Source organism: Carassius carassius, chromosome 5, assembly GCF_963082965.1.
Source record: "Carassius carassius chromosome 5, fCarCar2.1, whole genome shotgun sequence".
NCBI classification, from domain to species: domain Eukaryota; kingdom Metazoa; phylum Chordata; class Actinopteri; order Cypriniformes; family Cyprinidae; genus Carassius; species Carassius carassius.
This window is the reverse complement of record NC_081759.1, coordinates 25,895,262-25,922,291: the sequence shown is the minus strand read 5'-3', so window position 1 is coordinate 25,922,291 and position 27,030 is coordinate 25,895,262. Positions and strand designations below refer to the sequence as shown.

Sequence of the window (27,030 nt, the reverse complement as noted above, 5' to 3'; positions counted from 1 at the left end):
TATAGTAACTCTTAATGCATGTATAAGCTTTGTAAAGTTGTTGTGAACAATTTATTTTGTGAAGTGATCTTCAAATAAATTCCTTGTTGGTTTGCTTTACCTGAATTTGAACCTGCAAGAGTAAACTGTTCAATAACAACTATTAAAACCACCAATAAGATACATTTCTTTCTTCACCAAAGTAATGTGTTTTTTTGTGACCATTTAATATATCTGCCACTTTAGATCAAAACATTTTTTTTGTTTGGTATTTCCTGCAATAGCTACCAGCAGTCAGAGCATCATATTTAAAACCCAGATGAGCAGACACTGCTTGAGGGAAGAGATTCTTAAAACAAGACCACTGTTGAAAAAAAGACTGCAGTATATGAGGGTATACACAGGGTGACCAGTCCAAGGTTGAAGTTTTAGCAGCTTTTGAGCAATAAACTGAAATTGAGTCATACATGAAAGCATAAATTAGATTTTTATTTCATTATTACAATATAAAAAAAAAAAAAAAAAGAGTAGCACAACTCTCACACTCTTCAGATTCTTCCCACGAATTCAAATGACAGCCACAGAGTTACGGATATGAGAAAGGCTTCTAGAAGCTTCCTCCAATTTCACAGCAATTGCAAAACGAAAAAAAAAATTTAAATAATGAGGAAAAAAAATCTAGTTCAGAATAATAAATAGCACAAATTGCAAAACTGAAGCTTTGAAACATGGAATAAAAAGATTTTGTTACAGCCCAGAACTACTACACACAGCTATAAAACAATGACGATAAAATATTCTTTATTTCTTCGTTTACATTATAAATTAATTCTAAAGAATTGCTTTTCTATTCAACAAAAGCTTGAGTTAATAAAAATAAACGAGGAAAAATGCTGTTCCTTTATAGTCCATTTTTCAAAATCAGAATTCAGTATACCTTTATTAGAATCATGCTTGTTGTCAAAGGAAAGTCCAAGGACCAAATACTTAAGGCTTCATGAGGGCTGTTGAGGGGAGGCAAACCAACAGCGAGTCAAGACAAACTGACCCACCAACACACACACCTGCGTTCATCACATGCACACCATATCCATATGCAGCAGCCACATTCATACACAGTTATTACACTTCTTTAAAGTTACAGCAGTACAGTAGATAAGCCAGTGTACAATAAAATAAGCAATTCACCTGCTGTTTCACCTTTTTGACTTTTTCATTTAAAAAGTCCTTTTTCATTTAACCACAAATGATCTTGCAAGTGGTCAATTTGGTCAATTCAAGCACACTTCACAAAAGAATCAGTAGCAACTCCAACTTTACATTATTATAAAGGATGAATTAGAAAATGCAGGATCATAAACCCTTGATTTGGTACATAGTTTCTACATCATAATATTAGTAACAAGCCTACAGACACCACCTTCAGTAGTATGTTTAGTCCTGCAAACCCACGTACAGCTAAACCACATACGACCCACCTGAAACAGCACAACTCATCTACACAATTCAAGTAGTAGTTTCTCATATGTTAACAAATAAAGGGAGTATAATGATCAGGTAAAACAAAAATGGCACAGCTTTAACGTTAAAACATCTGTTGCTCTTCACGTTTGGAAGCCCACGTCAAGAGCTTTCACCTAGGAACAGTCTGAAAGGATCAGTGACTGGCATATTCCCACATACCTCAGACACTGGAAAACAAAAAAGAAAGGACAAAGAACGTGTCATGCTGAAGAGGGAAGTGCTCCGAGTCTGTCAGCCATCTTGATGTTATAAGACGAGCTCATAACAAAGATCTGTCAAATGAAAACTAGTTGGCTGTCCAATGAACAGAAGGCCTGGTGCCCTCAGTTTAGAAGTGATGTATTTCACAAGACATTTATATTATTTTTTATATATTTCAATAACATAAGCACTAACACAGAAAAGACGTTCATATAACCAAATAACCCTGGAGCACTTGAGATCTGGGTAACTGGAGATAAAGAAGACAGAAGCGGGAAAAAAAAAATCCCTTTAGTGCCTTTATAAAAGCACTTGTTAAAAGAAAAAAAAATTGATCACTTGCAAGATTAATAACACAAAACACTGCTCTTTATTAGACATGTTTGTATTCCTGTTTTTTTCTTAGTTTCATCAACAATCATCCTTGAGATTCTGAGCTCATTTAGTTCCTCTCGTGATGTAATTTCATTAAGACTAACAGGAGGTGTCGAGGGCACACGTGTGTGGCTGACTTCACTGAGGAGAGGCTGTGTCTGAGGCTTGTGGGCTGAAGCTTATCTGTACCCTGGGTGCTGGCCTTGCGTCTCAGAGTGGGGGACCACTACCCGGCCCATAGGGGGTGGCCTGTGCATTTTCCCCATCAGGATGAGATTCTGATCTCGGAAGCAGGGCGTCTGGAAGTCCCCTCCCATGCAATCTGCCGTTTGCATCAGATTAGTCTGCCCAATTAAGGCACCCCCTACTAATCGGTAATGGGCCGCTCCCCCCACGGGGGCACAGTCCATCCCTGGGGTGGGGTTGGTATTGCCTGTGCCAGTGCCATGGAAGGGCACGGGGATGTCCTGTGAGCCGGAGCTGTCGCTGTGGGGCGTGGGAAGAATACTACCCCACAACGGTGGCTGGTAGTAGTACTGCCCGTTGGTGTAGTGTGCCACCGCTCCTGGGGGCATTGCATTGTTGCTGTTGTTTGCAATTGGCGACGAGGGGCTGGAGGGTTTCATGGCATAAGGCTGCCCCATGCCCATTTCTGGGTGATAGGTAATGCCCTTGCAAGGGAGGCCAGAGTCACGATTCGGGGGTTTGCAGGGGTGTCCGCCCCCTTCCGAGATGTGCTGAAGATGAGCGAGCTGATGCTGAGTCCAGGACCTCATCTGCGGCTGTTGGTGATTTCGCTGCGGTTGATGGCTTTGATGCTGTAGGTGCTGTTGTTTTATATCGCTGTGATAAATGTGGTTCATCGTTGCCATGTTATGCGGAGGCATCGCACTCACTGGAGCAGAAGCAGTCATTTTATCAGGAGGTCCAATAGCACACGATGGGTGCATGAGGCCAGGAGCAAGCACATTAGGGTTTCCCGCATGCACTGAGACTCTAGAACTGGCGTTGATAAGTAGATTTCGACTAATGGGACTGGGGTTGGCAATCTGCCCTTCACACATTGACGTGGCACTGGCTCCCTGAGCCCTAGCCTGGCAGAACTGGCTTATCTGGTGCACTATGCTGTTTAAGTCTGTCTGACAGCCCTGGTGGAGCCCTCCGGCCATGGATAATGGAATGGTTGAGGTAGAAACAGTAACGTTAGGAGGGGCGTCTGCAAGTGGCAATTTCCGAGGACCCACCTGGAGGCTTGCAGGGGGGTTCTGTAGGTACTGCTGAGGAAGCAGGATTGCTGAAGGTAGGTGGGCTCCAGGGTGGCCTAAAGCAGGGGCGTGAGACAGAGTCTGGGGCCTCGGAAGGCCATGGGGTTGCTGTGGCATGGAGGAGGAAGGTCGGTGTCTGAGTCCTTGATGTGGATGCCTAGGCTGTTGCAAAGTTTGAAGATTCTGAGGGTGTGGAGGAAGGCCCTGCGAATTCTGGGATTCTCTGGAAGGCCCCTGTGATGGGTGGTGCAGGTTTAAAGTGCAGGCCGAGGTGGCTGAATAAGGGCCACCGGCGGCATTCATTATCACCTCTGGGTGCAGACGTGCCCGTGTGCCGTCGAAGTCCTTGATGACACCCTTGATGAGGGGCACTTTAACGATGGCAAGGAGACCAGTCTTAGCAGTGGCCTGAGAGGAGGGGTAGGGACTGTATCGGGGGCCAGCGGTATCGAGTCCGTTGACTGTGCGACGAACGTGGTTCCGCTGAGGGACTTTGACGCTGTTGGGGAAGATCTTGATGGTGAGTGGATTGTTGGCAACCTTTTTAGCATAAGCATCCAATTCTGCAGGGGTTGGATACTGAGCAGATCTCATCCTTTGTGGAGTGTCCCCTATGTGGAGGAAACAGGGACAAAAAGGAAGAAAAGACATCATATTATGCATTGAATATAGTGGACAATCAGTTGGTTTGACCTCCCAATTTTGTACACAGAGCAGGGCTGGCAAGATAGCATCCCCTCCTGTGACCCATGATTTGTCTGTATGTGTATTCAAAGCAAATGAGCAACGGACTTTCATAATAATAAATAACTGCCTTAACGCGCAATAAAATAATTGTCAGCGTTAATCAACTAATGAGTTAACACGATAATAACACGTTAACTTGCCCAGCCCTAAACATTTAGTGTAGAAGTAGTGTACATCATCACTTAAAAGTCTGAAGCACATTTGAAGGAAGTTGTTTTCATGATATTAAATTTAATCTTGAGATCTTTATAATGTATAATTTTGCTCAGTTCCAATTTCTATTAATTGCTTTTTTGATGACCTCACTATTATTCTAAAGCATGAAAAAATAGAGATAATTTTCATTAGACTTGTTACATTGTTTAACCTCTTTCTTTAAGTAACAATTTCCAGTGCACAAATATACAAGTGACAAACTCACTTTTCAAAAGAATTGTGAATATACTATAAATGTGGCATTTACAGCTATATCTGATTTTCCCTACAGTACAGAACAAATAGTCTTCACAGATAGACATTAATTGGTCACAATCTGATTTTTAGGGGCAATTCATACACAACCTTTGAGTGTTTGGTGTTAAGGTGAATGTTCACTTTCTCACTTCCTCTTTCACTACTAGATGTAACATGCTTCATCTATGCTAGAGTTTGATCTGCTATTGCAGACACACACACACACACACATACACACACCTCTGTTATATTTAACAGTGTGATGTGTCTGTGCTTGATTCTCTTACAGTTTCAGAGTGTGAATAAGAAATTAAAACCTGTCTGGCCCTGCCCCCAAAATTATAGCAACCATGTATGTCTGCGTCTAGTGTGGTAAGCATCTTAGCCTCACATGTTCTGTGCTCTAAATAAGCTGTCTAATTGATGAGCCCTTTTTATCAATCTGTTTTTTACACACATATGTTCTTCTCTTCAGGATCAGAGTAATGCTTTCAAAAGTGAACATTAATGAGCTAAATTATTTGTCTGCAGGTCTCTGCACACAATATAAGCTCTAAGAACAATGCTGTTCTTCCTGAGAGTGACATCTTCACCTGCCAGGACACCTCTGATTTGATGGGTTGAGAATAGAGGAGAGAGGGTGAGAGACAGACAGAAAAACAAAGGAAGCGAGGGATAGAGGAAAGAAATTGAGGATGATAAGTGCTCTCTGTGAAGCTGCTGTCTGGCTGCTGAAAGGGGGTCTTTGTATAAAACAAGCTTTCATCACTTGAGGGGAGAAGAGAAAAGAGAGATAGAGAGTGATAGAGAGAGACTTCTAATGTGCACCCACCTGCACTTCCCGTGCTCACACTGATATGGAGTTTACACACACACACACACACACACACACACACACACACACACACACAAAGTATTAACATGTTTCTATGCGTTCCTGGCCCCCTCATCCCCAGTGAGAGGATAGACAGCCTGTGCTCTGTGACTGAGCTCATTCATCCAGCCTGAGCGGATTCAGTCACTGTTCACAGCTTACACTGCCCCAACAAACACCGAAGACTTCCCACCAAATATTCAAAGACATCGAACAAGAACAAAGAAGAACTAAAACATGGTAAACATTTAGATAAAAATAATAAGGTATGTTTTCCACACAGCTTCCACAAGAATAATGATATTAAGAATTTTCATCTACCAATATAACAACAAATAGTAATATGTACACCACAATTGAAAAGTCTGGAAAGAAATTTACACTTTTTTTAAACAAGAATGCATTAAATCCCAAAATTGACGATAAATACATTTATAGTATTACAAAGGATTTCGGTTTCAAATAAATGCTTTTCCTTTGAACTTTCTACTCAAAGAATCCTGAAAAAATGTATTGCAGGTTCCACAAAAATATTAAGCAGCACAACTGTCTTCATCATTGATAATAAATGTTTCTTGAGCAACAGATTGGCATATTAGAAGAATGATTTCTGAAGGATCATGACACTGAATTCTAGGACTTGTTGAAACTAAGTAATGACTGCTGAAAATTCCACTTTGCCATATTCATATTCAAATACAATTCTACTTCATATACTTCACAAATACTTCAAAATATTACTGTATTTTATCAAATAAATGCAGCCTTTGTGAGCATGAGAAGTCTCATTAAAATATCTTTCTGACCTAAAAACTTTAAACAGTAATGTACATGAAGATAGATATTGACATTATTGAATAAAACGTAATATGTTAGAAATGTCAAATGGACAGCATAACTTGCTATTGAAGTTTAAATAAAAAATGCTAAAATGTTAACTTTTGTTGTAACACCCATAATTGTTGATTGCGAGACGGAGGGCTTGCGAATTAAAGTCTGATGCTGATATTTGGGAAAAATTAACCCATGGTAAGTGTTTGTGGCAGGATTCAGAGAAAACATTGACACTGTTGTGGAAGATATTGACACATTATGTTTCTACTTTCTTTTGGTGCCATTAATGGTTTAAAAGCAACAAAATGGACCTTACAAAAGGTCAGGGAGTAATGCTTTTCCATTTTCAAAAGTATTATCAAATTATGAATAATTAGTAAACATGTGTGGGGCAAGAGATGTATGTCCTAGTGAATGAAGGGCCGTTAATATTCTAAAGCAAATATGTAGAGCTTTATGAATTTTCCTAATAGCTTACTAGCAACCACAAACAATGATATAGAGTACTTTTTTGTGTGAATTATTGGTGTTTGTTTGGTGCAGGACAGTACACACATCCCCATCCACCAACACCTCACACAGCATTCAGCCTCCATGCCATTCACTCATCTCGTTCCCTCTCCCTCTATGTGGGCTGTTGACTAAACAAAATGGCCCCTGACATTTCTTAGTTAAATAGCTTTCCTGCCAATCTCAGGCCATGTCAGCTGCCTTCACCGGCTGCCCACATTTGCTCACCTCCTAAAGAGAGAGAAGAGAGAGGAAGAGGAGAAGGAAGAGCCACGCTGGGCTCAATAAATGAACCACCGCAGGACTAGATCAAGGAGCGAGGAAGAGGAGAGTCATTATGCTAATAACTCACAAGGGACGCTCTTTCTCTCTCTCACTCTATTCCCACTGCATCTCTCTCTGGGTCTATGCCTTTCTCCCCTGTTGAGTGACATCCAGGGGGAGTCCGGCCGGTGATAATGAGGAGTCAATCTTGTTAGGATTAGTCAACAACATACAGGTCGGCAGTCATGCAATCCATTCTGAGGACAGGAGAGCAGGGCAGAGGAAAGTGATCAGGTGACATTTAAATATGCACTGAGATGTAAATGTCTCGAGGGACTTTAACATCTCTAGAGCTCAGTGCCAGATCTGACTCACTTCTCTTTGGGTTTTGTAATTAAAGGGAAAGGTTCTCTCATGAACTGTCTCTCTTCATCAATCTGTTCCAAACCTGTACAACAATCTAACGTGGGACACAACAGGAGATATTAAGAGACATGCCAAAGCTGCCCTTTTCCCTCCAATTACAGTAAGTGCAAAAGCTTTACTTCAGTCTAAAAAATCAGTAATTCATATATAAAAAAAGACATGTAAATCAAATTTTTGTAAAGTCAGATTAACAGACTTGAGAATGTAGCTCAGCTTCATCAAGGATGCAGCTTAACGGTTTTTAACATTGATAATAATAAGATTTTTTAAACACCAAATCAGCATATATGAGCAATGGCTGCAGAAAATACAGTTTCACAAAATTGTACTTAAAATATTCAAAACTTTATACTTTAAATTGTCATAATAATATTTCAGAATATATCTGTTTTTACTGTATTAATGATCACATAATGCAGCCTCTATGAGCATAAGAGATGAAAACGTTGTAGCGTAAACATACTGCATAAAAAAACAGCAGCTCTGACATTTTGATTAAAATCTGGTTTTGCGTTTTGTGTCCTGAAAATATTACTGAATGTTCATTTTTTTATGTGAACTATACCTTTAAAAGTGTTCTTTTCACTAACCTTTCCCCTCCCTCTCTCTCTCTCTCTCTCTCTCTCTCTCTCATCAGCAGTGATTTGAGGATCACAGTAATCAGCCAAACCCCAGGAGCCCCATTACAGACAAACAGGGTTGATACACAGCTATTGTCAGTCTTTTCTGTCTAAGTACACCATACACATCTCCTAACCACCTTTTCCCCTCTGCACACACACACACACACACACTTTTAAACTCTCTTTAATCCGAGAGACTGCTGATCTGAGTGGGTGTTCTTATATTGTCTTATATAGGGTTATTCCTCATGGAGAAGCAAAGCCTCCTCCTTCTATTCATCTCTTTCTTCTTATCTAAAGCCATCTTTTCCTCCCCACTCATCTCACCTTCTTTTCAGATTTCTTTTGAAAGAGTTCAGAGAGAGAAAATGCAACAGAAACTATTTAGACAAAAGACGGGTCTTTTTTTGCCCCAATCTATGGCTTGCGTTCCTGAATTCCAAGGTATATTCTGGCTCTTCCTGTGTCTCCTGAGTTCCCCGAGAGAATCTGTGCCAGTGCCAGATGTGCTTCAGTAACATCTGGACCACAGAAGGGAGCACATGAATTTAAAGGGGCAGTTAATGACATGTCATGGGACATTTAAAGGGTTTAGTTCACCCAAAAATGAAAATTAGGCTTCGTTTTAGAGTGTGTCTTTCACTGCATTATTCAGTCTGTTAAAATGCATTTAGAATGATCACAAAATTGAAGATATAGGGGCAGAACATTTATATAATTTTATATAGTAAATCAATAATCACACAAAGAGTGCCGTTTTTTCCTTAAAAAATCAGCATGATTACATACAGATTTTTTTTTTTACAGCAGTTCAATAAACAAGAAGTTAATTAAGAGTCTTGAGTTTTAGATACCTATTTTTGCTCTATTTCGACAACAAAAACAATTCCAAACACAGCCACCATAGCAATGTTTTGCCTCTCTCCGCAATAACGGTGTTTCGTTCCTGAATGAATCACCAGTTTAAATGATTCGGTTCAATAGCAATCACTCACTTATTAACAGTGATGTTCAGACACCTACTGGCTGTTTTAATTACACATTTTAACAGAAATGCCAGACAGTCCTGCATTAAACAGTGGCTAAATTCATAGAAATCCCACTTCAAAAGAAAGCTTCTGTGTTTCCTCTGCATTGAAAAATTAAATTTTGTTGATAGTGATTCATTTTTTTATTCTAAATAACTGATTCCTTTAATTAAAAACAACTGGTTTAAGATTTATAGGCCTATCCCAGAGGTGTCAAACTCAGTTCCTGGAGGGCCGCAGCTCTGCAGATTTTAGTTCCAATCCTGCTCCATCACACATGTAGTTTTCAAATAATCCTGAATGATGAGATTAGCTGGATCAGATGTGTTTAATTATCACTTTTGGCCTGTCCCATTTTTGCCTCCCTCTCACTGTTAAATTTAATTGTAATTTTTACTTTACATAATTTTAAATGAGATCCTTTTTACTTTACTTGAGTAGATTTTTAGACTGGTACTTTTACTTGTACTTAAGTAAAATTTATTTAATTTAATGGTACTTTTACTTGAGTATAATATTTTTGTTCTCTTTCCATCTCTATTTGAATGTAGAGGGAATCTGGACTATGTAGATTATGGGCTGTATTCATTTGCTAAATTACCAAATTTCAGAATACACAGTTGCAAATCGAACCTGACACACCAAAAAAATATTATTAATGACCTGCAGGTGAGTAAATGAAGTGCAGCCTTTGCAAATTTATATTCATAGTAAGCCATATTGCAATTTAGATTTTATTTTGATTAAGCATTCAGCTCTACCATGCGGTAAAGGTTTTTATCATTTACATGATATGTGACCCTGGAGCACAAAACCAGTATTAAGTAGCACGGGTATATTTGTAGCAACAGCCAACAATACATTGTAGGGGCCAAAATGATTGATTTTTCTTTTATGGCAATAATCATTAGTATGTTAAGTAAAGATCATGTTCCATGAAGATATTTAGCAAATTTCCTACCATAAATATATTAAAACTTAATTTCTGATTAGTAATATGCATTCCTAAGAACTTCATTTGGACAACGTTGAAAGCAATTTTCTTAATGTTTCGATTTTTTTGCACCTTCAGATTCCAGATTTTCAAATAGTTGTATCTCGGTCAAATATTGATTTATCCGAACAAACCATACATCAATGGAAAGATTATTTATTTCATAAATCAATTAAAACAAGTCTTTTTTTTTGACAACCAGGTCCATCAAAGTGAAGGAGGGATTGGACCAAAAGTGAGCTTATCTTAACCATTTAAAGGCTACCGTTAAAGCTTGATTTTCATTAGTTTTTGTCCAATTCATTGGGATTTCCATGAGGCATTTAATCACTCAGAGCACTTAAATTATATGACATCATTAATGCCCCAGCAAAGGATGTGGCAAACTAATGAATCCTTTACATCTACTCTCTTCACAGACAAACACTCTGGGCCTGTAGTTACAGATCCTACTTCACTGTGTGTGCAATGAAAGAAATGAATTTCTATTATTGCTCTGAAAGAGGCATCAACATCAGAGAATGCCTCCATTTCCTATCTCCTACCTGTTCATCCCCTGTAGTTCGTGTAGTTAGTAATATGACTCCATCACTTTCTGTATTCCCACTAGTTAGAAATACGACTCCTGTCCTTCTATGATTTCTGCTCTCTTCTGCAGTTAAAGATTTGTCTCCAGCCTCTCAGTAATTGCTGCCTGATGAGGGTCTTCCTGAGGCGATGTGAGACTCATCAGTCTCCGGGCCATCGGCACTCCCCTGGCCGCACGTCTCCATAGCATAATTTGTCATCCTGATGGAGAGCTAATCTGACAGGATGTCTGCCCACAGACAGAGAAGGCGAGATATTCTGTCTGTACGTATCCTTTATTTCCTGCACTGACTCAGTTTCTCTGTTTGTCTGACTCTCATTTTCTCACTGCCTCTGTTATGCCAGTTATCTGCCTCAATCTATCTCTCTGTGAGCGCTGTGGTTCAGCAGGTGTCTGCCCTTGTAAACCGCCCTAATAAAAATCCTGGGATTTGACAATCTGTCTCTGGAAATACGCTTTTGCTCACCAACAACAACTCTCTCTTTTTCCCTCATTCCATTTCCTCTCTCTCAGTTCTGTTTAGTCTCTCGTCAGACATTTATCTCTTTTTACATATCTGTTTTCATCTTGCTATTCACATTTTGTTCATTTGAGAATGCTGAAAGGAAGGTAAACAGGAGAATGAAAGGAATATTCACTCAAAATCAAAAGTTCTGTTAACAGTTTTTCACCCTCACGTCATTGTAAACCTGTGCAACTTACTTTCTTCTGCTGAACACTTTTCCATGCCAAAACAAAAAGTAAAAGATGACAAAAAGCACCATACATTTATTAATTATGAGTGATGCACTTTTGTGGTTTACATGCACAAATTGCTGTATTTATTTTGGAAGTGTCCTAAATCAACTTGTTTCTGGTCCTGATCATTTATTAAAGTTGTCATGTCCTGTCATGACCAGTTTACAGGAGTTTTGTAAATGTCTTGTTTTTCTCACTTATAACTGATATGTACAGTATGTATTCATTGCTAAAGCATTAGCTAAATGTAGTACAAAAAAAAAAGTTAAATAAGTGAAAAACACATTTACATTTAACAAAAAAAAAAGCTGTAAAATTTGTTAATATTTATAAAGATTTTTAATCTTACCTTTCTAATGTTTATTTCCATAATTGTTTCATTTCGGTTTATTTTAATGAACTCCCTTTTTAATTTGTAAACCTTTAAAAACTAGTGATGCATTAAATGTTTAGAGTTGTGCAAGGAAGAAACCAACATATAAGTTGTTATTCACTCAAACACATTACATTTCTGGCTTTTTATCCACACAAAAGACTTCAGTAGAATTAGAAAATAATGAGTGTGAGTAAATGGCCACCAAATGTTTGAACTGTGTGTTTTGTGTTTGCACTCACATTTTTGAAGTCCAGTGTTCATCTGCGAGTGGGGGTGGAGCTGAAGGGAGAGATCACCTGGCCCTGGCAGACAGGCCAGCATTTCATACACACACACACACACACACACGCACGCACACACACACACGCGCACACACACACACACACACACACACACACACACACACACACACACACACACAGTCACTCCTAGAGCAACATGGGCCACACACTCCTCACACTGTAGAGAAAAAAAAGAGAGAGAAATTCGATATTACAGCAAATACCTCAGTGCCAAGTTCAACACTGTCCGAACCTAAAACAATATATTGTCATTAATGGTTTTTCTAACTGCACTGCTACATTGGTTAGCCCCGCCCATAGTGAACTCTCATTGGCCCAAAATCTGACTTTGCATAACTGTTAAACATCAGATATGTTCTGATTAGCTGTGACTAGGTGTGGTTTTACAGCATTCAATGTGGACTGAAAAATGACTTATTGTGTTCAGTGATGTTAACCAAAGCCATTTAAGCTGTTCTCGCTAACTGAAATGAATCTTAAAGAAAATTTAATTAAAAAGAAATGTTACATGAAGTTTTTTTATTATTATTCAAACAAACAGAAATTAGAAATGTTGCCTTGGCAAGATGACTGAAATAAAACAAGCTCAAGCTGAAGTACTAAAATTACTAAAATAAATAATAATAAAAACAAAACTCCAAAATGTTAATAAATACTATAATAGCATATCAATAATACTAAAACAATACTGGTTGTGTTACACCTAGCTTTTTGTATAAAAGCTTTTCAGATTTAGATGATTAAAAGCTTTCACAGTACCACAGTAAAGAACAAAGTCTGAATAGAGACAGTAATAATACATTAACACAGTTTAATATAATGATATACACTAAACAAAGTAAAAACAAAAGGAATAAAATGATAAATATATCACTAAAAAAATGCAAACTTTCTTACAGTCTTAATTATCAAAACAGTCTTCATTATTAAAAACAATTGTAAACAAACATTTGTCAGTAATTTGATTTTCAACTAAATCATATTCAAAACAAACTAATTAGAAATGTCTCTTTTGCCCTCAGAAAGGTATGATTTAAAAGGCATGGTGTGCATTGAAAGCTTACTGTTAGAAAAGGTGCAAAGCTAAATGACTCACAATCATGTTTTGGATCATTTTCCAACCTAACAGGAGCAATGAAACAATTACCATCTGTCAGTTTGACACACATTTTCACTGCATTCATTAAAACTCAGCAAGTCTTCTAATCAAGTGTGTCATGAGGAATGCATTCAAACATCAATTCAAATGTGCGATTGAGAGCAATTTAACACATATTTATGTGAAAATTAATTGCATGGCAAATAGAGTTTCTGTTGCAAATTACAAAAAGAACCAACTATGATAGCTTCAAAGCTTTGGATTCGCATAAATTAATCAACCAACCCATCAATCCGGTGAAGCTTAGGAAATCAAAATCTCCTTCTTTAATCATCCTCTTTGTCAATTCAGAGCAGCAAAAACCCCTCACATACCTTTCCATTCCAAACCACTCTCACTAATGGTACAGCAGCAGTTCAAAACTCTCTTCATATCAAATCTGAGGTTCAATTAAACATCAAACATACCAGCCAGAGTCCTCTCACCGTGCCCCAGGGGCTTCATCTCTCTCTCCTCACCTCCACATCTTTGGCCCATCCTCTCGCATGAATGGTGTGATCTAAGGTTACCTTTGCTAAATTCCAAAGTTTCACATTTGTACTTTTTCCTTCAGCAATGCGAGAATCAGACCACTGAGAACATTTTGACACCTCATCCATCAGTCATTAAACACAATGAGTTAGTGTGACTGTGTAGGCACAAATCCACATGCACAGAATGGGAGGAATTGTCCTGACCAGCTGTCACTGCGACAGGATGTTCTGTTGATTGCTTGTTTTTTTATTTTATTTTTTATTTATATGGTATCTACCGGATAGTCAATCTGTGAAATGTGACCAATTCAAATCATTCTCTATATAACATTCAAAAGTGCCTGTCCACTTTTTAGGCAGCCTTGGTTTCAGAAATTTGCATTCAATATGCCTATATGTATATAAAACCACTACTGTAAATTTGAGGTGACGGAGACACGAAAATGGGTGCATGTTGATTGAGCATATTGAAATAATATTGGTCACACTTTATTTCAAGGTCCAGTACTCTGTATTAACAAACCATTAACTACAACTTTTGCCTCAATGAACTACTAATTTGCTGCTTATAAATAGTTAGTATAAGGTAGTTGTTAAGATAGGTATTGGGTAATGTAGGGATGTAGAATATAGTAATGCAGAATATGTGCTTAATAAACAGCCAATATGTTAGGTATGCTAATAAGCAACTAGTTAATAATGAGAATTGGTCCCTATACTAGGTGTTGTTATCATAATATATTTTTAATTTATTGCAAAACAAGCATTATCAGCATGGAGACTGCACTCTATAACAATAGACTGAACATCAAATTTCTTCTGATGGGCTGTGATCATCACATTGCAAAGGATGTTGGTTTGATGTAGACACAAATTGTTGGACACTTGTCATATCACACCAGGTTCGGACACATTTTCATTTTGAATGCGTGTGGCTCAGGATGTTTTACTCTCTATGAAAGAGAGGATGCAAAGATCAACAACTATGGATATTACTTGGTAACTTGTGGTGAGAAAACCTGCATACAACCATGTGCTACATCCAATAACTACACACTGACACTAGACAAAAACAATGTTTTAAAATATATATAAAACAAACAAAGCAATTATGCACCAAACAACTCTGACAGGGCAGTACAAGGCCAACCAGCCAAAGCTGGGAGAGAGAGTGAGAAATAAAGAGTATGTATGTAGTGAAAGGTCATGAAGGCAGCTCATTAAAATCCTTCCAGTGCACTAACAACACAGCAGGGCTTGATACAAACATAATTGCTCTCTCAAATTTACCTGAGGAAGAGCTCTAATCTGAAAACTAGTGAGCTGGCTCACTGTATGCTGTCTGCACCAGCTGCTGTCTTCTGAGTGAGCTTTGAGAGTGAATTTTTAGCAACTCAAATTATGTTCCACACGTGAGACTCAACCCACAAATTAGTGTCAATAATCCTCCATTAGCATAATGCTAAGCTAATGGTGCAACACTCTAATAAGTTGGGTAAAATTATCGACTTTAAATATACCAAGCTTTTTTTATAAACACGTTTCAATAGAGAATGAAACAAAAGTTTACTCATGATCGATATTTCCCTTGTCTCTTCTTCCTCCTTCAATTTATTTTTTGACTGATGATGGTTCATTCATCTGTTCCTCTCAGCCTGAATCTTTGATTTCTCCCGTCCCCACGCAGTGCTTGTATGCGTGCAGAGTCTCACAAACCAGTCCCGTCTAGACAAAAATATCTACTCAGAGATGAAAGAACTATAACCAGGAGCATAGCAGTGTTTTTGGCCAGTATAGTATTTATAATTGTGTATCCCTTTGCCATCATATAATGCTCCATTGAAGTCAAGCTTTTCTCTTGGTTCTAAATAAATGTGACTTATAGTCCAGTGCGACTTATATATGTTTTTTTCCTCCTCATGTCGCATTTTTGGACTGATGCGACTTATACTCAGGTGTGACTTATAGTCCGAAAAATACGGTAATCAGGCTCTGGTGGGCCTGAGATCCAGAGCTCAGACAATCTGCCTACACTGGCCTTTACGCTCAGGAAAAACACAGACTAATTACACTAAAATATACACATACAATAGAGTGAGCGAGAAATCCAATGTACGCTTGCATGTATAGTTTCCCAGGAACACAAAAAGCTATTGAGTGAAATGACTTCGCAGGGGAAGAGTGGAGAGGAGAGATTGTGATTATCATTTATGAGGACTACGGAGGAGGACATCAGGTGGGCGGGGGTGAGAGCTTACATTTCGATTTTTTCAAAAGAGAAACAAGCTTTACCCTTGAATACGAGAGCAGCTCAATAGGAAGGAGAGAAAGAGATGCTGCTTGTAAATAAACGTTTACATCAGCGTAGGCCCATTTTAAGCATCAATTTATAGCAGCCTGAATAGATTGCACGTTGAGGACGTGCAAGCATGTCGCTGTCAGCATGTCACTGATGACTTAAGCACATCCCCTGAACGATACGCGCTTGCATGTTTTTTAAAAAAAATTTTGTGAGAGTTATTCTGAGAGTTTTGTTGGTCTAGCAGCGCCAATTTTAAGCACATGAAGTGTGTGAGACATGCAGTTTCAGATATTAGCTCAGGGAGATTTTCGCGAACAGCTAATGCTAATAGACTGTATGTGATGGTGAAAGAAAGAAAATTTTAAACAGAGCTTAAAACAGAGAGACAGACTGGCTGTCTGACACTGCAGAATAGACTGGAGACTCATATAATGACGTGTAGTGAATACTTCTATACCTTAAGCCCACGCTTGAGTTTTGGCAAGAACGCTTAAATAATGCATACAGCTGAACATTTTCAAAGTATACTCTACAGTATTTGACATCCTCGATACATGCCCAACAGAAAGTTTCAACCATGCCCTATGTTTGCACTATTTATGTCCTTACGTTATGACCAATAAAAAACAACACCAACAACTAGGGGTGGGCGATAACTCAATATTTAAAATATATCATGATATTTTTTAAACACTATATGGATTTTGACATATCGTATATATAGATATATTGTTTATATTTAATTAATTCTGATTCCACCACTTTGCTTGTTTGCCTTCTCTGTGCTGTGCTCACCCCCGCTCGCTCACCCCCCGCCTCCTTGATTTTGTTCCCCCTCCCCTCGTGTGTTGTCTCATTGAATATGGCAGCATCCGCAAACAGCCCGGAGACTACAGAACTAGTATATAAAAAGACAACTGGCTCCATTATATGGAGATACTTCGGTTTTAAGGCATCGGATGAACAGCAGGCAGATGTCTACTGTAGGGCCCTACGATTTCCGCGATGCAGAAAACGCGCACGGAATCGCAGAATTTATAGTTTAACATGGAATGTCACAGAATTTGCCAAATTTTGAATTAATCAATAGTCGGTCATCGCACTCACATCAAATCGCGATATGGCCTAATATCTGTAAATATTAAGCCGGAAAAGTCTATTTAAATATGAATCCTGCATGTTCAGCGTGTCTGTGTTAATGAATGGAGCAGAAGCGCGTCTTCATTCATTAAACAGACGGAAGCGCGCGTGACGCTTGCTGTGATTTCAGCATCTTTCCTCTCACTAAATGAGGATGTGAACACATGAACAACATCTCCAGAACTGCTCTGAGAGTCACTTCATGAGCATCAGACCGTTTGATTTGAGTAAAACCAGCGTCATATATCACATAATAGACTGTAGTATCACATACACAGAACTGTAAAGGTATGGTAACCCGTCAAAATAAAAGTCTGGTTTAGTTTAAAAGACAAGTATTTGCCAGAAATCTATTACTATTGTTCAGCAGAATGTACATAGCCTATTACTACTACACTGTAAAAAATTACTGTGATTTTAACAGTAAAAAACTGTGAAAATGCCACAGTACAAACCTGTTAATTGTTTAACGGTAAACTTTCCTGTAAACTTTACAGAGAAAAACCGTAAACTTACGTTCCCAGAATTCTCTGCGTTGCATTTAAAATTTTGTTTGAATTTGATGTTTTTTCTTTGAAATAACTATGTTTCTTCTTATTTTTTTCTTATCTGTTATGTTTATTAGGGTTGTATGTTACATATAATGTTTTTAAATTAATGTTTATTGCATATTTCAGTTTAATGAGTCTCACCATGATGGTATTTAGTGTCTGTGTGAATGACACTCTGCACATTCTGTGTATCTTATTATTTACAAGCTGCTTGTAATGAGCTTCGTTTCATCACATGGCTTTCTCATCACCACCTGCTTTTGGTGGTTACCAGTGTAATATAAAGGTACAAAACAGATTTCAGTACTTAAAATAGTTGTTATATTAATATTATATCATTACTGTTAAATTACGGTATGAAACTGTAAAGTTAAAGTTAAACCGTTGAACCTCTAACGGTGTTGCTGTATTTTTTACAGTAAAAAAAACGTTAAACAAACAACGGTGTTACCATATTTTTTATGGTAGAATTCTGGCAACCACAGCTGCAGTTTTTTTACCGTATATTATATGGAATATTTTTTACAGTGTACTACTATTAAAATTTAAGGATTAATCACACAACATTTCCTCCAGGTTTTATTTTTAATAGTAAATCCCCTTTGTTTACCAAAAAATAAAGTTCTAAATAAAGTAATTTTCAATAATTAAAAGATAAATTAAATGAATGTTTTATGCCCTCATTTGATAACCAGAAAAATGTAAATACACAGAATTTCAGAGGGGAAAAAACATGCTATTTTAAGCAAAAAATTTAACAAATTCATTTGTTTTTATGAATTTCAATAATTAAAACACAGAATTAGGTAACAATAAAACATATGATGAAGAAAAAATAAAACATGTTATAGGGCCCTAAACATGTAATATTTGGCATATTTGTTTTTGCAGTAGTTTTTGGGGGGTTATTTTTCCTGTAAAGATATCGAGATATATATCGTATATCGAGATATATTTTTTGCTCCATATTGCCCAGCCCTAACAACAACAACTATAAACTCTCATAAACTCTTTAAACTATAGTTACGGTATCTCTTAACCCATCACACAAGCGCTTGTCTGTGTGGGAGCCTGTTGTTGTTGTTTGGGCCTCCAGGAGTTTCTAGTTGTTCCTTCTATTCCCATTTCTATGGCTGTAAAACAATGACCTGGGCCAGTGTTACCACTTAAAGCTTATTGCTTTGGGCTTCATTGTCCTAATTGTTTAGCTTTTAAGAACGCACATTAGCATCTTTACCATGAGTAAATTTACAGCTCTGCATGTATGCTGCATAAAAGTTTGGTCTGAACAAAAACGGCAAACGTGTTGAATGAAAATTCTGTGCTTGTGTACTTAAAGGGATAGTTCACCCCAAATTCTGTCATCATGTACTCAACCTCTACTTGTTCCAAACCTCTATGAGGATTCTTTCTTCTGCTGACCACAGTTGACGGTAGTCATTGACTTTCATAGTATTTTTTTCCATCTTTCTGAAGTCAATCACTACCATCAACTGTTTGGTTATCAACATTCTTCAAAATATATTATTTTGTGTTCAACAGCTGGAAAAAAAAAAAATAATAATAATAAAAAAATAATCAAAGGTTTGGAACAACTTGAGTATTTGAAAATTATGACAATCATTATCTTTAGGGGAACAATCTTTTTCGTGGGGACTATCCCCTTAAATCTTTTCAAACAGCAATTAAGATTGGTGTATTCACCAGGGTGTTTATAAAACAACAACTGATACTTAAAGATACCATTTTTCCCCTCAAGTATTTACAGATACAAGTATTTAAAAAAAAAATCTGAATAGTAATTGAAAATTGTTTCTTTATCATTCTTTATAAATTATGTTCTTTTGCACTTTAATCATTTAAAACATAGTTTAAAAAATTCTGCAAATATTGTGATATGAAATCACATGCCTAATTTACAGTATACACAAAATAATTAGCAATAAATGTTATGCAAATGAGCAGTGACTACCAGTGGGAGTGCAGATAGTGATCAAACTGAGTGAAGATTAGAAACGCCTTCAAGAAACCAACAGCACATACATGGAGACCTCCAGCAATTTAATCATTGGAGTGTGAGTGACCGAGACAGCCTCTGACATTTCTACTCATGATCGCTCAGCCACTGAACATAAGGTGTGAGTACAGCAGAAAATGAGTGATCTGTGGGTGTGTGAGCATGTGAACAAACGTGTGGAAAGATCAGACCAGTGAATGTGAGTAAGCGCGAGAGTGTTTGCATGCATGAGAGAGAAAATGCGACGGATAGACAGGGCAAGTTCTGTATCGAATTCATTAATATACATTCTCATTATTACTGTAACATCTAAAAAAGGCAACCAAGAAAAGCAATATGCAGGTCTAATTATATATAGGTGGATGTGTGTGTTGACCACTTACAGTGAGGTGATGTGTGAAAAATGAACCACAGGCCAAGTGAAAAGGTGAAGAACTCTCTGCGTTTTTATTTATATCTGGACCTGCCTGAGCAAGGCTGTGTGTAATGTGAAGCCCAACAGATGTGACAAAAACAAGAATAACACTGAGAAAAGGCAGCAGAGCAGAAGAGAGACAGAACTGCTATACACATTAGCTTTAAATACTCACAAACGAATTTTCAAAAAATTCCTCACAATGTAATTTCAAAAAAACATCTACATTTTACAGCAACATAAGAGTCTCTTTGACTGAATCGATTAAAAGAGTCAGTTTGTAATAATCAGACTATGCATACATTTTGAAACAATTTGCAATAAAGCAGCAGTTCCATCTATGTCACTCAATCATATATTCCATCATAGATTGAACTAAATTAAAGTGAATAAACAAATTAGTACAATGTGGCCATGATTTAACTAAAGTGAGGAAATTGATTCATTAGATGTATCCACTAATTCATATGTTGTGGGAACAAACTGTTAATCTATTTTTATACACACATTTAGGAAATTATTTTCATCTTGGTGTTTCCACCCAGCATAGCTTTTATGCATTATTAAAAAATTCACATGAAAATATGCAGACGGAAACCCAGCTAGTGATTTAATGGTGCATTGTGAAGTCTGCTATAGTTTTTCACAGCATACTGGACAGAGAAAAAAAGGAGAAACAAATCAAATGAGAAATGTTTTAACAAACATCAGCTCTCCTTATGCAATTTAATGCAGTTATGAAAACATCTCACATCCACCCCACCACTAACAAAAAAACTTTGCAAGACCATATAAAGTAAAAACACAATGACATACCCACACTAACACAAGGCCACTAGGGAGTAAGAGAGGGTCTCCTCAAACACATTCTTTACAGACCAGACATCTGTGCTGGACTGGTTCACAATAACAGAAACGAGGATAAAAATGCTCACAAAACAAGATGAAGAAATGACAGAGTGAGACAATTTCCATTTATGAAAAGATTCATCCATTTACTGCTCATCCGTTTGCCCAAGACGCCTGCAGCTCATCCGAAATTGGACACCCTGGTGATAAATTGCGGCAAAAGGAAAAAAGGAAGGAAGAAAGAGAATGATTTCTGAAAGGTAGGGGAAAGCTGTCTATCTGCCTCTGGTGAGAGGGAGGGCCTCTCTCTCTGTGATTCAGACAGCTGCCATCTCATCCCAGAGTGCAATAGATGAGCAAGCACATCCCAGCAGCCGTTCCTGCACATCCCTGTGCCCTTCAACTGTTACTGGACACCAAAGATGCAACCCAACGTTCAACATGAAGGGGAACTGAATCAGCCTAGAGTGCAGCTTGGTCTTCATCATGATTTGTCATTGTATACGCCCCCTTACAACGATCTATGGCCAGCCTCATCCAGCCGTACCCTTCCCTCATCCATCATGATGTGGGCGGCCTGACTGCTCCAGCACCTCTAAACTGCTGCATCCACACAAACACATTTTACAGGTACTAGTTTGCACACAAAGGTGTTTGATTCTATATAAAAAGCAGACACAATTTGTTTTGCTTCTCTCCCTCTTAAACATAAAACAAGTATGATATTGCATTCATAAAACATTTGTATATAAAATAAGTTATTACCAAGTAACTTGACAGTAGACAACAGGATGTCATATGGGTTGTAAAATCTAAACCTTTTTGAATTGAAAATCCCCCATTGTCCACCACTATATATATATATATAAATATATAAATATATATATAGGGTTGGGAGGGAAGACAACTTTGTAAAGCAAGAATCTTCATGAACAGATTACATTGTACGACTATGTAAAGTCCTTTATCCTCTTTGAAAACAAAATATCTGTGAAATTTCCAGACATGAAAACGCTTTTCCCCACCAGGAAGCATCCTAATTAAGGTAAGGTAGCAGCGTCTCATCCGGCGTTTGAGGAGAATAATAGTGGACGGGTGTTACTTGCGCACGCACCAGCAGGTGGCTCACGCGTCAACATGAGTGTCAACAGAACCAGGAAATAGGCTAAAGCAGCGCCTAAATAGCAATATTATGTCAAAATACTCATTTATTTCATTTTTAACTACACAAATGTAATCCTGATACTATAGTATTCCCAAAATTTAACTGTAATCTGAATACTGTTTTTAATAATGTTTTTTATGTTTCTAGTTACTAGATTTTTGTATCCTGATTATGTAGTGCCTTAAGTGTATATAATTTTGTTATTAGAAAATGTCACATGATCCCTCAGAAATCATATATGCTGATTTGGTGCTCAATTAATGTTTCATATTGTTTTTCAGAATTAAGGATAAGAATAAATAAAATGTATATTATAATTATAATTATATGTAAGATTTCAATAATTTACATTATGGGGGGGGGGGGGGGGGGGTTGTTAAGCAGGTGAATTAAGATATGAAATATTTCGATTTTTTAGCTTTTTGTGGATTATTTCAAATGGCATCTTGTTTAAGTTTGCTAAGGCCCCCTGGTTGAAAACAACAGCATTAAGGCCTATATCATGTAACAAACAAAAGATAATAAATCATTAAAGTGTATAATCTACTCCACTTTTCTGCGACACAAGTTTGCATTATTTGTATGAAACCAATACCTAAAACATGAACTTTGGTGCAGAAGAGGAGTTTCTGTCTCTCATTGCCCTATAGTATGCACATTAAATATGTGTTAGCAATTGAAAGGAGCACAAATCTAGTGTAACTATACCTTTTAGTTCCTATGCTTTCTCTCCGCCAATGGAAACAGTTCTGAAAGAGCTGCAACAGCTATTTCCCATGCCTACTCAAAAGCGTTCTCTCATCACTCCACTCCAGTTTCGCTCCAGTTTTTACATTTACACAAGGTCAGCTTCCTATCACAAACTGACTTGAAAGCAACACATCAATACCGCATAGAGAGAACAGATAAACAAAGAGGAGAAGAAATGGCAACATTCTTATTTCTACTGTTGTTCTTTGCTGTACTGACTGACAGACACCACAGTTCACAATCCTCTACTGTTGTCCTGTGGGATGTGCTATACAGGGGAGATGGTCAAACAGACAGACCGCTTGATTTTGTGACCGCAAATATTTCACAAGGGCATGTGACCATGGGAACAGACACATCAAACACAAGCAAATCGCCACAACTGAGCTGAACTTTCCAGATTCCAGGAAACAGATAAAGCCTTGTCATGGAAGAAAACTCGCTGAGAATCTGCTTTGGCTCTAGATTATGATAAAACTGTCAGATGTTGTCTTACAACCTACTTATTTACACAAACGCCTGCTGTCAGGGAATGGTGACATTTCTGATGCATTCAGTTCAGGGATCCCTCATTCCTTGAAGAATAAATTTCCATGATTTTCCATTTTTGCAGTCCAGAAGGATTTTAGAAATCAAAAATCAAAAAGTTGATTAATATACAAAAAAAAAAAAAAAAATCAAATTAAAAGTACAATTATATTCACTAAAACAATTGCAATGTCTAAAAATAACTTGAACTGTGAATAAAATAGTTGACTTGCTGGTCTAATAGCATTTAGTCCTTGCGCCTGAAATTTATCTGAGACATGTTCAGATACGCCCTTCATCGGTACATCACTTCCTCATCCCAAACACTCATTTTGTTCCCGTCTCAAGTTCTTTCAACTTTTCTCTCTCCCCCATTTCAATAAGCCCTCAAACATCAATCAACGCAGATACGGTGCTGTTGACACAAAGAAAGAGGGCACTGCAGATTCCTGAAGTAACAAAGCTTATGAAGCACATCTGATGGGGTCGATAAGCTTTTTACAGGCCGGTAAGTTGCTGTGAAACTGCAGGAGTGACCCAGGCATTTGAGAGGTGTCAGGGAGGTGAGCGTTTTCGAATCTTTATGAGAGAACAGCTTGTGCGAGCTTTAACACTGACTCACAGGAAACTGGGCACTGATGCATAAGCAGTAATGTCGCTAACAATGTGTGAGAGCGAGTGAACGGAGCCTTTTGGCCGCTGCTAATTAACTTCATCAGCACTGGCGCTCAACGGCGGCTCCCCACAAAGCTCAAAATCTGCCCCGTATGCCCCTTTAGGGGACAGTACAGCTACTTCAGCATCAAGTCTAAATACAAATTAAGAAATAAATGATATCAGTCTTTCCACAGTGTGAGAAGAGCAGTTTATTTGTAAGGATTTACAAAATTAATTCAAACTCAGACTGAATTGCTAATGAATGATTTCCATAAGAACCATAACAAATCAATCAATCATTTGTGAACAGCATATGGGGTGGGGTGACTTTTATTTCTCACCAAGAATGCATTTATTTGTTAAAAATACAGTAATAGTAATATTGTGTAACATTCAGATTTAAATTTATGTTTTATATTTTAATATAATTTAAAAAGTGTATTTTTTTCTTGTGATGGTAAAGCTGAATTTGTCAGTAGGCATTACTCCAGTCTTCAGTGTCACATGATGCTTCAGAAATCATCCTAACATGCTGATTTGATGCTTCTTATAAATATTAAATATTGCTGTGCTTCTTAATAATATTTTTTTTTTTTTGTGTGGAAACCATGATACTTTTTTCAGTACTCTGTGATGGTTCAAAATAATATAATTTATTTAAAATAGAAATAGATTGTATTATTAAATTTTTTTTTACTGGGACTTTATATTAAATTATATTTAAATCAATATTGAACTAATAGGTATGTTAATATTTACAATAAAAATTTATATTCATATTTACGGTTCGATTAATTTGATTTCGGTACCATGACCTTGGTTCACTTTATGGGCTTAATTTAATATAGCTGAGATATCTGACTTTATGAAGTAAGTAATCTTTGCACAGCTATTTAAAGTCAGATTTTTTTTTACAGATTCAATGTAATTATTCAGAGATAATTCTTCACTCAGGGCTCATGAATCATGTGAGCGGTGAATCTTGCGCCTCATACAGAGACGTCTTTGATAAATACGGCCTCAGTGATTGTGAAGTGCTCTGTAGTAGTTCACAATAATCAGACAGAGCTGGTGATTCGTCCTCCTCTCCACTTCTCTCCACGACTGCTTTCGGCCCTCAAATACACTGATCCAACTTTTCATTATGTATCTGTGTGTTTGTTCCAATTCTTAAATTACTACACGGTGTTGTACATCCTTGTGTGTCATATAAAATACTGTGATGCTACAATATGATTAGTGCAATGCCCTTTAATAAGAAGCCATAGTACAATGTGAAGTGCACAGAAACTCATTTGCTCTGCTACGAGCACAAACACAGATCTCAAAACCATGAGACCCATTAGCCATAAATCACACTTAACCAAGAGGTCAAAGTGTAGCTGATTAGCATGGCTGACTACTATAGCATCTGACTACTAAAACATCTCCACTGACTGTCATTCAAAAGTAACATATATATATATATATATAAAATTAATCGCGATTAATTGCATCCAAAATAAGTTTTTGTTCACATATTATGTATATACATAATAAATATACACAGTACACACACATATATTATTAAGATTATTTTTGGAGGCCTCTTGAAAACATAAAAAAGTCTTTTCACTTTCTGCTGTCTTTAAAGTCACATTTATAGAGAAGTCTCTTGTTCACCAAAAATTCCGAAAAAACAATAATATTGTGAAAATAACCGTTTCCTATTTTCTCATTGTAAAATGTCACTTGATCCCTCAGAAATCATTCTAATATGCTGATTTGGTGCTCAAGAAACATTTCATATTAACCTTCTCTTTTTTTTAATTTTTTTATGTATAACTGTTTCAGAATTCTTTGAGAAATACAAAGTTGAAAGGAATAGCATTTTATTCAAAATAGAAATCTTTTGTACCATTATAAATGTCTTAACTGTCACTTTTAATCGACTTAATGCATTAATTTAAGAAAGTTTATTAAAAAACAATTATTAAAAAAAGGTGACTCACTCAAAAAACAGGATCCATAACCAAGCTCCTATGAGGAAAGATGGCAAATTATAATTGCATAATTCTCAACTGCCATTAAGATAAACGAGTAGCTTTCTCAAGGTATTACAAACCTCCTTCACCTTAACTCACAAGACACCAAATGTCTCTGTATTGACCCATGTTAAGGCAATACTCTGAAGGCTGGAATTGTAACATTCCTGATGCTCCTACACCACAAGCCCACCCAGCGACTAATGTGGCTGCTTCCAGACACCATAACTCTCGGTATGTGATGGGAGTGATATAGTGGTAAGCCAGGCATGCAGAAAACAGCAGCGTATCTGATAGACACACCACCAGCGGTGGGCAAAGTTCCTCCCCCAGTCAGATTGCATTTCATAAGACGGGTCACTTTAGCTCTGATCAAACAGTAACAGGGTTGGACGTGCTTAGCAGGAGTGCTGATCCTACATGACTATGATTCTCAGAAAAACAGGCTACAGGTCCAAAATCAGATCAAGAGGGGTTTCATGCGGAGGCAGAGGCCACTGGCTTGTGTGGGTCTGTTATTGTGAACAATGGTGGTAACAAAGGCATGTGGGTTGGTGAATCATCCAACAAAAGCAGTGATTTTCAGATGCTCATGCATGTGTGAGCACACTTGTTCCGAGAAATTTTCTACGAAGACCAGGTATAATCAAATAGTAATCTTCTAAAATCCAAACTGCTGTTTGTCTATGAAACAGCGCGCAAAAACAAAGACCAGGGTGTAAAGCGAACACAAATGGTGCTTTCATGATGAAGCAGATTTAAATGTCTCTTTATGGAACAAGCTGTGTGAAGTGTCACACTGGAGGAACAGATCCAGCAACGCGGGTTTTAGCGTGGATTAGACTCTGGGTGGTGATGGCATTGGGTTCGCCGAGTTCAAGCCTGGAGTTCTCACAGC

At 37.5% G+C, this 27,030-nt stretch overlaps 1 protein-coding gene across 5 annotated transcripts in view; it reads right to left on the bottom strand.

The window, feature by feature from the left end:
• Nucleotides 1–763: 763 nt before the first annotated feature.
• LOC132141073 (protein FAM222B-like) overlaps nt 764–27,030 on the bottom strand; it is a 62,083-nt gene continuing 35,816 nt past the window's right edge. For 4 of the 5 annotated variants that reach the window (XM_059550265.1, XM_059550264.1, XM_059550263.1 and 1 more), the window contains exons 2-3: nt 12,040–12,259; nt 764–3,955 (exon numbers count right to left, since the gene is read on the bottom strand). In XM_059550265.1, coding sequence (XP_059406248.1) covers nt 2,259–3,955; nt 12,040–12,121 — 1,779 coding nt within the window. In that variant the 5' untranslated portion in view covers nt 12,122–12,259 and the 3' untranslated portion in view covers nt 764–2,258. Of the gene's footprint in view, nt 3,956–7,114; nt 7,284–12,039; nt 12,260–27,030 lie in introns of all 5 variants that reach the window. The other variant, XM_059550266.1, reaches the window with a different exon arrangement.